The sequence below is a fragment of the Colobus angolensis genome, unplaced genomic scaffold (genome assembly GCF_000951035.1).
Source record: "Colobus angolensis palliatus isolate OR3802 unplaced genomic scaffold, Cang.pa_1.0 Scaffold113, whole genome shotgun sequence".
NCBI classification, from domain to species: Eukaryota; Metazoa; Chordata; class Mammalia; order Primates; family Cercopithecidae; genus Colobus; species Colobus angolensis.
In genome coordinates, this window is record NW_012112364.1 from 2,367,184 (window position 1) to 2,380,253 (window position 13,070).

Genomic DNA, 13,070 nt, shown 5'->3' on the forward strand with positions numbered 1-13,070 from the left:
CAGGTGGTGGGCTGAGGGCAGAAGGTGGCATGAGGAGGCTGCGCTTCACAGAGGATGTCTTCAGCTGTGGGACAGTGGGTGAAGAGGGACGGGCACCACAGCAGGGGACCGCGGGGATAACTGCACAGATGCTGGGAAGACGTCGAGACCTGGCACCCAGGGATGCTCAGGACACGAGGGGACAGTGCAGACACCAAGAGGGAGTCTGCAGTGCGGGAACAATTCATTCCGATGGAGCAGGGGACTCTGAAGGAAGGGCTGGTTCCTGGGAGGAGGGGTGAGGGCCGGCATAGATGGTACAGACAGACTGCAGCTCAGATGGACGGACAGGGGCAGGCCCGGCGGAAGACCCTGGGGCAGAAGGGACAGCCTGGGCTGGGTACACTGTCCTCTTCACAAAGAGGAGATCCTTGTTTTAGGAGGAAAGCGTGGGGGGGGGCGGCAAAAGCAAAAGGAAGACGCACCACACGTGCACTGCCAACAGCCAGTACTGTGAGAAAACCGATTTCCTAAAGTGACAACGTCCTAAAGCAGGCAACGTCGTAGTCCCATGCAAAAGGCCAGCGTCCCTCCTGCCTCAGGCTGGCTCAGCGTCACGCTCAGCCTGGCAGTGGGACTGATTTTGACTTAGAGGTGTGATGATTCCAAACAGCTTTCTCAATGCTGTTTTAAAGATCAAAGGATTTCCGTTAAAGATCAAAGCATGGCAGGTATTTCTGAGTTGAGGACTCACTCAGAATGCATTGGGGAGTTTGTGTTGTTTTGTTTCTTTAATACGACTGGTTTTCAAAGGAGCACTCGAGAGCACTGCCTGCAGTGGAGGAACAATCCTGGGTTTGTTTGAAATCCTGCTGCTGTGGTTCAGGCTCCGTCCCTATTTTTCGGCAGAGAGAGCTCCATTAGGATCCCTGGCCACCTGTCCAAGGCTGTGACCAGGGCCCTGTTTAGAGGCAGCCTGGATGAAATGGAAGCCGCAGAGCAAGCGGCCGCGGCGCCTGGGCGGAGGAGAGAGTCAGGTTTCCCTCCTGAATTCCCTGGCGGTGATGGGCTGTGCAGATTACCCTGGGTCACAGGGCCACGCACAGATGTTCACAGAACACAAAACTGAAGGGAGACGAGGCAATGGCTCGCCAGAAGGTTTAAGACCAGCCACACAGCTACCTTCACCAAAGTTACAGCGTAAGCTACACCCAGGGAAAGCACTTAAGGGGAAGATAATCCACCGCCTTCCTGGCGAAGGCAGGGGCAGCAGCTGGGTCTGTTTGCCCTTGACAATGGAGGAAATCAGCCCTGGGCCCAACCCACCCCACCCCACTCCCACCAACTGGGATGAAGGGAGTGAAAGGCGATCTAGAAATCGAACAAGCTCTCCTTGTTTATTCAGGCTACGCATACCTCAAAAACTAGATGTTTTCAACAAATATATTCCCCCTTTTCTTTCTTGCTTGCCATTGTACCTAAAAATATTACAGGGCAACTGCTTATCTCATTCCAAAAAACATTAAGGAACAAAAGTCTGTCATCTTACCTGCCGTCATCGGTTTATGTTATATCTGTAAAGGTGAGTGGCCAAAGATAGATTTTCTTTCACCAGGAAAGACATTTGCACGGCTTACACTTCAGGAATAAAGAAGGGAAAGATGTTACCAAGACGTTACAAAACAAGGAAATTTTTTCCATTTAGCTCCTCATTGTTGAGACACTCAGAATAACGACATGCAGGGTAGACTATTTCATGTGCGCTACAGGGGGCTGCCTGCTTCCCCGGGTGGGGATTACCGGGAAGACAGTTTGGGAAAAGGTATTCGGATCAACCCAAATCGTCACGTGTCCAGTGTCCATGAGGTGCACAAACACCACATCGTGGAAAACACTCCTTCAAAAGAACAAACTAAAATCAAGACACACATTTTTATTCACTCCCCGAAGCACTTTCTTCACTCCGCTTTCTGGATATCTAATTCCCTCATCTCACCCTTTCTCATTATCTGCTGCTTCATGAGAACAGGCTTATCAAAGTATCAATTCCACAGGTTGATTCTGGGAGACAAGATTTACTAATGAGAAAGTGCAGAAGCGTGTTCATGAAAATTTAACTTTATCAAAATAGTATAAAAGGATGGGGCTTAGACAAGTTCAAGAAAATGTTAGATGAAAATATTTTATTGAATGAATACGAGGCACAGAGAGAAACTTGGAATCCCTGGCTACAATTTCAAAATTGTAATTGTAAATTTGGCACAAGAGGGTTTTCTAAAAAGATTAATGCATAAAGACTTTTTTTGTTCTACTTCCTGTGATTACATTCCTAAGAAAAACTGCTAGAACATTTGCCAGTGACTTGGACCTGGATTTCATAACCTGGCAGAATGTCCCTTAAGGGGCCCTAAGCAATGCTGTCAGGACTGAGCTGAGTAAGCCCCTGGGGTTAGGGATGCTGAGGACCCCCAGGGGTGCCCCGGCTTGGCTGGCACAGGAAGGCAGGAGAGGCGGTGGGCTTCAGGGAGGATGGGCTCCTGGCCTGTGCATCTTTGCAAGGATAGGATTTGCTAATCTTATATCGCAAATGCCTCTCCATGTGTGAGTCTATGTTAGCTGTACTCTTAAGCAATGAGATAAACGGCCCCTCCCTGGAGGCCCGGTGACTGTCAGCATCTCTCTGTGGCCACTTTGTGCACATTTGACACACGAGCTGACACACCAGGCACCAGTGTGTCAGCTCATCTGGCGCTGAAGTCACCGTCCTTTCCTCACTACCACCTCACTAGACTTTGGTATTGCCAGCCAGTCAGTCAGCAAATATTGACAGAGCTTCCTGTGCGGGTAACAGCTAGAGAGATACACAAATCAGCTGAAAGATCAGATGAGGGCAGGAAAGAAGGAACAGGGAAGGGTGAGAAGAGACAAAAACACTCAGGACCCCTCAAAGAGGCAGGGTCTGTAAGATCTTTCGAAGGGAGGACAGAGCTGAAGAAGAAGTCTCTACCCTCCACCCCTCAGGAATCTAAGCAGGTGTGAAAGAAGAAAGCAAAGGTGGTAAAAGAACAATTGTGAGGCAGCTCAGGAGGCCAAGCAGGACAGCACAGTCTCCGTGCAGAGAGCGGCACGCCACCATTATTTAGTTTGCAGATGGACCACCCAGAAAATCTGTGAGCAATTAGAAGTGAGAAAAACAGATGGGAGGGCGTTACTGAGGAGGATGAGCTGCGGAGTCCCCAAACTATGTTCTGGCTACGAATTCCAGGGTAAAGGAAAATGCTAGGACTAGAAGAAAAGGAAAACGGTGCAACCAAGTGGGAGCATGCAGACCCACCCATGCACGTGTGCACACGCACACACTCACACACCATCATAGGAACTACAAAGTGACATTTACAAGGAACCAGAAAATAAGACTTTTAAATGTAGAAGGTAGGAAGCCACGTTTAAACTCTTATTTTCTGATATCCGTTTAAAAGTGAATTTTGAACAGGATCAGTGAATTGTAAAAATAACATTCATTTGATCAACAAGCAAAAATGGGCTCACACACTCTTTCAAGGCTGACAGCCCACAACTCCCGTCAATACAATTCAAGGCTGGCAGCTCATGACTCTCCTGCTGAAGTGAGGATGAGCAGCTGACCTTTTATGCACCTGAGATGGGTCAGGTAATATGCTGCGTTGTACATGTTTCACAAACCCTAATCCCCCAAAGAAAATATTAGCCTTCTATGACAGATGAAGAGACAATCTCAACATATGAAATACGCTGCACAAGGCCTCACCGGTAGGTTGCAAAGCCAGAATTCAAACGCAGGTTCCCTATCTCTGCAAAATGCACGTGGCCCTCCCTCCAAACTGGGTGGTTGGTCCCTGCACACAGTGTTGGACCTGAGCCTTGGCATGTGCCACTCCCTCTGCCCAAATCAGATTCTCGGCAGTTCTGTCCATTCAAGACCCTCCCAACCTCAAAGGCCTGTTGTTTGTCCATCTCCAACATGAAGCCTTTCTCAATTGCTCAAGCCAGATGACCCCTCCTCACATCAGAACAAACACGCTAAAGCACATTCTCACACCACATTGTTTGTAATGTTTTCCTGTAAAATGTTTGAAAGGAGTTTGAGAATTTTGCTCTGAAATTCTCATTTTATTTAGAAACGACTTATGCCCCCTCAGCAATCGTTGTGTATACTTGAGATATAAGAGAGCCTGTAAGTTGTTTCTAAGTATAATAAACTTATTGTGCTTAGTAAACTTAACGGTTAAGAGTGATATGCATTTTACAGGGTTTTAAATATTTATTAATTTCATTATGCAGAAATGAAATTAATTTCCTGCTCCCTAATTTTTGGAGCCTATCAATATATATATATGTTTTTTTCAGGTCTCAAAGAGCATGATAGGTCCCTGAAACTCGAACAGGTTCTGAGCCCTATGCCTCGGCTGTCTGACGGATAGAAGAGCCCTGAACAAGCCTCAACTACGCGTAGTGGTTACATGTACATCTGCGGTAAAATCAGCCTGCATCCCCATGTATTCACAAACTTAAGCTTATGGAAGACAGTGCTTTTCGTCCTGTTGACTGATGTCAACAAGACTGATGTCTCTGACTCCTGAATATGTGAGAAAGACAGTGACAGAAAGAAATGTGAGCGCACTTCAGACTGTGGACAGAGCACAGGCAAAGGCGTGAAGTCAGGTTCACACAGGCTATTGTTCTGAACTTGTCTGCCTGGAACTTTATTCTGTAGAAAATGGAGAGTCCATAGAGATTTAGGACCAGAAGTGGACTAGCATAGCTGCTATAAAATGAATGCTGGATAAACTGACTAAAAAATAAACTCATAAATAAATACAAAACCACAACTTCAACTCTATGCCATCATCCCTTTCCTAAAATCTGTTTGAAGTTGTATTTTGAAAGCCTCTCAAAATGTTTGCATTCTCTTTAACAAACAAAATTGCTTTGTCTTCATTGCTCTAAAAGATGGTGCAAATAAACACAATATAAAGCAAAACACAAAGTGAGGATCTCTGTAAGTATTTGATTTCTTGATGTTTGTTTCATTAACAATTAGTTACTGATTTCCTTCTAAGCATTTATAGGAGAGTTGTACTTGGAATGTCATAGATATTCCATGTCCTTAACAGAGCAATGGCTTTCCAGTACCTTGCAAATTGTTCTTAGGCCCAGAGAAATTTCCCTTGATGGTACATAGATTTTAACAGAGTGCACTCTAATGACATTTTAACGTCTTGTGATGAAACGAAAACTGCGCTGAGGCCCAGCTGTTCCTTGTGGGGAAGGACGGCCTCGCGTTCAGGAGGAATTAGGAGAGCAAGCAGCAGTGTCAGTTCCAGGAGTTCACACGATTCCTTTCACCCCCCAGCAGAAAACGTTAACACTAAAAACTACTCCCCCACGTAGATCTGCTGAAGTGGAACGTGAAAAGGTTTACCTGAATAACAACGTGCATTATTCCACACGCAAACCTTCACCGCAGATACTCATGCTTGGGTATGAGACTTGAGTTTGAAATCCAAAGGCCTGGCTTTAACTCCTCGGTGGTAATACTGCTAACCCCGGACTCTTCCACCTTGAGATCATCGGCCACAACGTGGACTTTCTGCACATGGGTTGTTCTGTTCACCTCCAAACCCAGTAAAACCCCCAGTCTTACCTGGAGACTTCCAGAGATTTAGGTTTCATGTGGTCACTGAGAGAGTGTGATTTACATCTGAGAATAACCAAAATTCTTAAACCTGAGCACACTGTGCTCCTATCGAACACCAAGATGAGAAAAAGAAATACAGGAAGGAAGAAGGGAATAGGGCCGGGAGAACACGTGTTCTGTGCGGACTGGGACGGGGTTCCCCCACCTCTTTCCATTGCTATCCCGCAGCACTGCTTTTCCCAGGACTCGAGACTTGGTTTCCAGCTCCTGCACCTCCTCCAGCAATGTCTTTTTGCAGGTGTGCTTGGCTCTGTATTATGAGGAAAACACAAAAAGAACATGGCATAGAGACTTGACACAGCTGGGAAAGACAGGCCGCTCCCCTCTCAGGCCACAGCCAAATGCCCGTTGGTGGAGGCCGAGGCTCGGGAAGTGGTGGAGCATTCACAGCCTCCATGCATGACCCGGGTTTCATTTCCACAGCCCGGAAGCATCCTGAGTGCTGCAGACCAGACCTGGATCATGCATGTCAAGAGTCACCCCCACCCCGCAAAGAACTGGAAGTCTGCTGAGGAGCCCAGCCGCTCAAAGACTGGGTGGGGTTCACGAAGACCCAGGGTCTGCCTCTCAAGCATTTCTTGGCAGGAACTGAAAACTCAGAAGACACTTTAAACCCTCACCTCAGAGAACAGGCATTGGCTGCCTGGTCCAAGGACCCCAACTACAGTCAGAGATCCCAGGGGTTACCGAGTTTCCTCCCTCCCTCTTTCGTGTGAAAAGAGCCACTGCCACAGCAGCCACGGGGCTTAGGATGCTAGAGTGCATAGTCTGGATGCAAAACCATCGGCTTGAAACGTGGCGTCAACACAAATCCCGAGTACAGGTTTTCCATCTTCCTCTGGCAACAACTTACTATTGCAGTCCACACACGCAGGCCTCAGTGGCATTAGTACAATGTATGAAATAACCCACAGCCTGGACAGCCCACTCTTCTTGAATGGTACGAAGAGTTCCGTCTACTCTTTTACTGACGAAACTAAGATGAATACCTCACAATAACTGGCTGATCTCAGAATCTTCATAAAATGGAAACTAAACAAAGCTAAAATGGAGCCACTAGTTGGAAACAATCTAGCTGCTAGTTGGAAACAGTCTAGGTGAAAAGACATTTAACAAGATACAGGTTATATAAGAGGGGAAAACCGTAAAGGGAAAAGACTCATAAACTAGTAACACACCAGATTAAACAGCTTTGCATCAGCTTAATTTCCATATAAATACATGTGAGGAATCTGTGAGGTACTAGGACCCAAAGATAGAATGAGAACAAAAACTGAGCACCTTTGCCCAGAAATGAAAACAGTGTCGTGGGAACATTCCGAAGATGTGGGCTCTTCCTGCAGAATCCTGTACCACCTCACCCACCCTCCACCTTCAAGGAAAGAAAGCCTGTTAAGATAATGTGAGCCATCTCCCGACACTCCGAGTTAATCTATAATGGAGTATTAGCACTGAGACACTGTCTGTGGCCCTGTCATCCTCTCCCCCAAAGTAAACAAGGGAAAGCCACACAGGCTTTAACACATAATGCCTTAATTCCATCCAACAGTGTCCTGAGACTCAGGATTGATAAAACACTGCAGTTCAAAGCAGAGCCTGTGGAATTTTAATTTAAACAATAAATGAGCAAATATCTAACAGTTTGCTGGAAAGGAGAGTCAAAAACGATGTTAAAATGTACCCTGTTCATTATTATGTAATATGTGGGGCCCCGAAAGTGGTCTTTTATCTCCCGGGCTTCTGGGGTTAGACTGACAACAAGGCCACCGAGTGCCTGCCCCGCCTGCCCTGAGCCACGGGCTTGCATGGGTCCTAGAACAGCCTGGTTACTATGAGCAGCATTGCTGGTTCTTCGAGGATCCCTCTCTCCACCATCATCCTCCCTCTCCCCTTCCCCCTGCACAGGGGTAGAACAGACCCCATTGTTATTTCCCGGGCTGGGAGGAAATGGGGTTCCTAAGTGGGGGGCTGGAATAGGAAGGTTGGGCACTGGGAACCTACAGCTTAGGTCAGAATCCAACCCACTGTGGAAGCTGCCGGTTTTCACTCAATCACAACACGGCCTTAGAGGGCAATGGTCTGAGCATCTCAGTGCTCCCAGGCATTGTGCGTGCTCTCAGGGGATGAAACTGCGCCCATATTCAAGAGTTACTCAGCAGTTTGATACTATTTCCACCAGGCTAGCCCGTGAGCTAGCCTGGGACCTTTGTCGCTATTGGAAAACACTAAATTGCAATGCTGGGGATGATTCAACTTCTCTTTCTGCGTGTATTTAATAGCACCTAAGTAAAGGGATGCTTTACTGTGTGTATTTAATAGCACCTGAGTAAAAGGATGCTGGCAATTTCAAACCCTGTTCTCAAGCACCTTTATCTAATAACGCCTGAATTAGAAAAACTGATTCTAAAATCTCCCGTCTAAAGGCTACATGTGAGTGGTCTAAAATTAATATTTATAGGTTATAAAGTCAGTTGTTAAGCATTAGCCACTGGCATGTCACTTAGGTCTCACCAGGAGCTGGGGTTTGGCGTGTTCTGAGCAGCAGCTTTGACAGAGTAAGCCCCTTATCTGTAAATGGCTTATTGCCTAGTGGCCCAGGGCTTGCTCCCTCTAACCCCACATCGAGAGGCTGGATGAGCACAGAACAGAGTTGGGGTGCTGGCTACTGACTCGTGAGTGTGAGAGTTGTCTGTGAGTCTTCAGATACGCCTAAGGGTGTCTCCAGGTTCTCAGAGACTTTTAAAAGAAATAGATTGTTTTAGGATCTTGAACTTTCCATCCTTTTTTTTTTTCTGAAACTCTTTCCCTGGACTCTTGTATGCAAGAATAGCAAGTCAAAAGGAAACATTTAATTCTAAATGTGGGTGGAAGCGTAAATGTTACGTGCTGCAAAAGAAATTAGTTAAGTCAGAAAGTTAAAAGAAATCAAGGCCCATTTGTATATAGAAATTGCTCATTACCTCTTATTTCCATTTAACTGCCTATCTGGGATTATAATAAGGAAATGAAGTCATTCTGGAATTGGGGACTATATTGTTGACGTACAGTCAAATACAGGAGATACAGCTAGATAAAAGGAAATGGGTTCCTCTAGTGTTCAGTGGCCTTGGGCTTATATTATTTTTATAAAGCAATACTAACAAATTTCACCTAGATGAGAGTGGGTACATGGCAGCTTACCTCAGCATGCTGTCATTGGTAAACATTTTGGATGAATATAAGCGAAGGGATATTAAAATAGTTCTGGGCAATTTAAACTTCATGCTTCTAATAAAAATACTCATTAGCCAGGTATCACATATAATCAATCAATTATTTTAATAAAAGGTAGGTTTTGTCCCATATGAAAATTTTGGTTAGCGGGATAATAGTGTAGGCATTTTATGGCGTGCCAAATCTGACTTAAGATAGTCTAATAACGGATCTTCATCCAGAAAGTCGACAGACTTCATGGAAAAAGTGATTGAATTACCTCATTCTGGTTCTCTTTTCTTACTCTTAACAGCTCAGGTCCTGAAATGGAAGCGAGAAACTGGGCAAAGAAATGGGGAAAATGTAGAAAGATGGAGCAACTCACTTTCTTTAGTGCTCACAGAAATATACTTGAAAAGGCAGGCCTGTGTTGGGCTGGAATTTAAAAGTCTTTTTTTTCCTTCGAGACGGAGTCTTGCTCTGTCGCCCAGGCTGGAGTGCAGTGGCGAGATCTCAGTTCACTGCAAGCCCCGCCTCCCGGGTTCACGCCATTCTCTTGCCTCAGCCTCCCGAGTAGCTGGGACCACAGGCACCCGCCACCTCGCCCGGCTAATTTTTGTATTTTTGTAGAGACAGGGTTTCACCATGTTGGCTGGGCTGGTCTTGAACTCCTGACCCCAGGTGATCTGCCCACCTCGGCCTCCCAAAGTGCTGGGATAACAGGTGTGAGTCACTGCGCCCGGCCTGAAAGCCCTTTCAAAAGACAGTGATAACCACCAAAGTTTGGAACAAAACAAAACATCCTGAAGATGCGCCCAAGGCAAGGTGAGAGGGCTGCAGCACCCCTGTGGAAGCTCTGCCGGCATCACCATGTACGGCCATCACAGCTGCCCCTGTGCCCACTCACGAAGGCACACCCCTTCTGGGAACCCCAAGGTTCATCACAGACATCGTGCCTCGGTAGATACCTGACAACTCAAATCCGATGATGGGTGGTTGGGGACAAACAGGATTAATATTTTTGTTCAGTGCATGGTAAGAAGCAGCCAACAGCGTTTTCTAAAGCTGCAATTCAGAAAGGGAAATCTCCGCGAAGCAGTGTAGCCTTCTCAGAGGTAAGCGATTCACAACAGGACTTCTCTTTTTGCGAGAGGCCTCCAAATTTACTTGCCTCAAAAACAAGTATTTCGGGTTTGGAGAATAATACAAGACATAATATGGGCCTCACAATCAGAGGGAAAATGCGCCAATAAACTGAAAAATTTCTTGTTTTTGAGGAAAGGGGTGAGGGTAGTTTAGATATTAAATAGATGTTACAAATTGAGCATATATGTGCTTTGGGCAAATATTCCAGCTGGCAGCCAATATACGCTATTTTCCCTGCTCCCCTAAATAAAACAAGACAAAAATCCATCTTAGAAAGCACCCCTGGAATTCAGCAGGGGCCTTTCTGGCTCAGCCCAGAGCTGAGATGCTGTTGGCTCCCAGGAAAAGTTGAGTTCTGGGCCCATGGTGCCAGGTGCTGGGTGGCCGAGTGCTGCTGCTGCAGAGGGATGACCCTCAGCCTCCCCTGCTTGCCCCTCCATCACCTTCACTGCAGAGCCTGGGTTTATTCTCTGACCCAGTTGGCAAGCTCCTTGGAAAGGAAGTGACTTTTACTCTTTCCATATGGTGAAGCAAGCTGGGAGTAGTGTCATTTGATTTATCCTTGTTAAAATGTAAATGGTGCTAATTTTATAGTGCCGGGGAAACCAAAAACAAGTCCTGTTTGAGGGAACAGATAATTTGCTTTGTGGTGACAGGGAATGATTACTCAGAATGCACTGGAAAAGAACCAGAAAACGGACAAAGAGGCACAGACACTTTGTCATGTATAAACATTCTCTTTCAGATGGAAGAAAGAGACTATTGCTAAAGTCTTCTGCAAATACACAGTCTCAATAGAATTTTTTTAATGACACTAATTTGAGATAGCTGAATTAAAATAAACTAATTTATAATCATGTTACAAGTTTTCAATCACTGTAAATAGAACAGGCCAGCTGATGTGGCCAAGACTATTCTCCATTTATCTAGAACTGACTTATCTTTGCAAAACAAAGATTTCGAACAAATTCAGCAAGGGAATAGATTGTGCCACAATTGGGCCTATTGGTTGGAAGAGCAAAATAACAGAACTATATTTTCTTTCTTTTCTTTTCTTTTTTTTTTTTTTTTTTTGAGACGGAGTCTTGCTCTGTTGCCAGGCTGGAGTGCAGTGGCATGATCTCAGCTCACTGCAAACTCCTCTTCCCCGGTTCAAGCGATTCTCCTGCCTCACTCTCCCGAGTAACTGGGACTACAGGCGCGTACCACCACACCCAGCTAATTTTTAGTAAAGACGTATTTTTAGTAAAGACGGGGTTTCTGCATGTTGGCCAGGATGGTCTTGACCGCTTGACCCTGTGATCCACCCGTCTGGGTCTCCCAAAGCATTGGGATTACAGGTGTGAGCCACTGTGCCCGGCCAGAACTAATGTTTTCTTACGGTACATCTATTAGATTAAGAAAATTTTTTTTCTGGCAGTAGTCTTTTTATTTCCGAGGATTCTGATTCCGCTATTTGCAGAACATGGTTTTACCAAATAAAATGGAAGTAATGGTAAATCAAAGGATTTAAGAAATGAGAATTGTTTAATTTTTCTAACAGTTAAAAAACTTAATGAACAGAGAAAAAAAAAAAAGAAAATCCATGTTATAATATTCTTTCCCCCTCTATCTAGGTCTGCATGAGGTATCATCGGTTGTCAAGATAATGCCAAAAGGAAGACTTTTTCAAAAGCCATCCTCAACTGTCAGGCAAGAAAAATTCTCGTCGAGTGTGGGAGGAATGGAGGGCTGAGAATGAAATCTGATGTCTGTTCCTGGAAGGCGTGCATTGAAGTCTCACTTCTCTATTTCAGAGCCCCCAAATAATTGTGTTTTGCCCAAAGTAAAGCCGAGCTCGGAGTCTCAGTTTGCAGAGAAGGTGGCACCCATTTGTAGGAGAAATTGGGTCAAACCAAACCAAAACTCAGTCCCATTTCATCTGGAGCGGCCCCTCCTTTTGCTCATGGATGAAATTAAAATTGACATGACCTTGGAACTTAGTGGCTTCTTTTACATTGTAAGAAGGTATCTTGAAAATGACATATTTTAAAACATAAAAGCAAAATTGAACATGAATGATTTCCTATTTAACCTACATGATCATGCCATCTTTGCGACCGGTTTCCTCATAGACCTGTGAACTCACTGGAAGAGTTTTACTGAAAGCATTCCTACTCTGAGTTGCTTGGAAAAATGAAGAATACTTCATTCTTGTAATTTTAAATGACTTACCTATACACAGCTTCCCTCTAAGCATGGGAAGTGAAGCCAGGCCATGTTTAGCACTGAGCTTATGATACAAAGAGAGATGAGTTTTGAGTCATACTTTCTCAATTGGATGGAATGGGTGTGTACTTAGAAACTATGCCTTACGAGCCACTTTCCTATTGATCTTCACAGTTTCTCCCAGGGCTCCTTTGTGTCTGTACTTTTTTCTTTTCTTTCTGTTTCTTTTTATTTAGAGACAGGGTCTTGCTTTTTGGCCCAGGCTGGAGTATAGTGGCACGACCATAGCTCACTGCAGCCTCAAACACCTGGGCTCGAGTGATCTTCCCACCCTGGCCTCCTAAGTAGCTGAGACTAGAGCTATGCGCCGCCACGCCCCACTGATTTTCTATTGCTATGGTTGTCTATATTTTCATATCAAGATGAAGCACAAGTTAAACGAAAAAAAATTTTTTTTGCATTTCTGGCAGGTGGCAGGAGACCCCTTTCTTCCGAATTCCTGTCATTCTCATACCCCGTAGCAGGGCTCATGGGAAAGACAATTCTAGGGACAGAAAAGCCAGACTTGGGGTCCCCGCTTCACTTTTAAACTTACGCTCTCCACGCCACATCTTCAATCAAACAGGCAGTAGGAACCAGAAATAATCCCAACCAGAAGTGTGCGGAGCTCAGGACCATAGTTGCCTGCAAGAAATAGAAGTGACACTTGCTTGAATACGTCCTCTTTCAAAAACAGCGCAACATAATTTAATCAAGGAAAATATTTCACAACACAAAAACAACAGATGGTATTAAATGCAATGAGAGG

The 13,070-nt window shown here is 45.2% G+C and overlaps 1 protein-coding gene across 1 annotated transcript in view; it reads right to left on the reverse strand.

Moving 5' to 3' along the window:
* Positions 1–13,070, reverse strand: part of ATP8A2 (ATPase, aminophospholipid transporter, class I, type 8A, member 2) — a 560,732-nt gene that overhangs the window by 54,018 nt on the left and 493,644 nt on the right. The window contains 2 exon segments of the mRNA XM_011958629.1: positions 5,862–5,966; positions 12,858–12,946. Of these exon segments, the coding sequence (XP_011814019.1) occupies positions 5,862–5,966; positions 12,858–12,946 (194 nt within the window).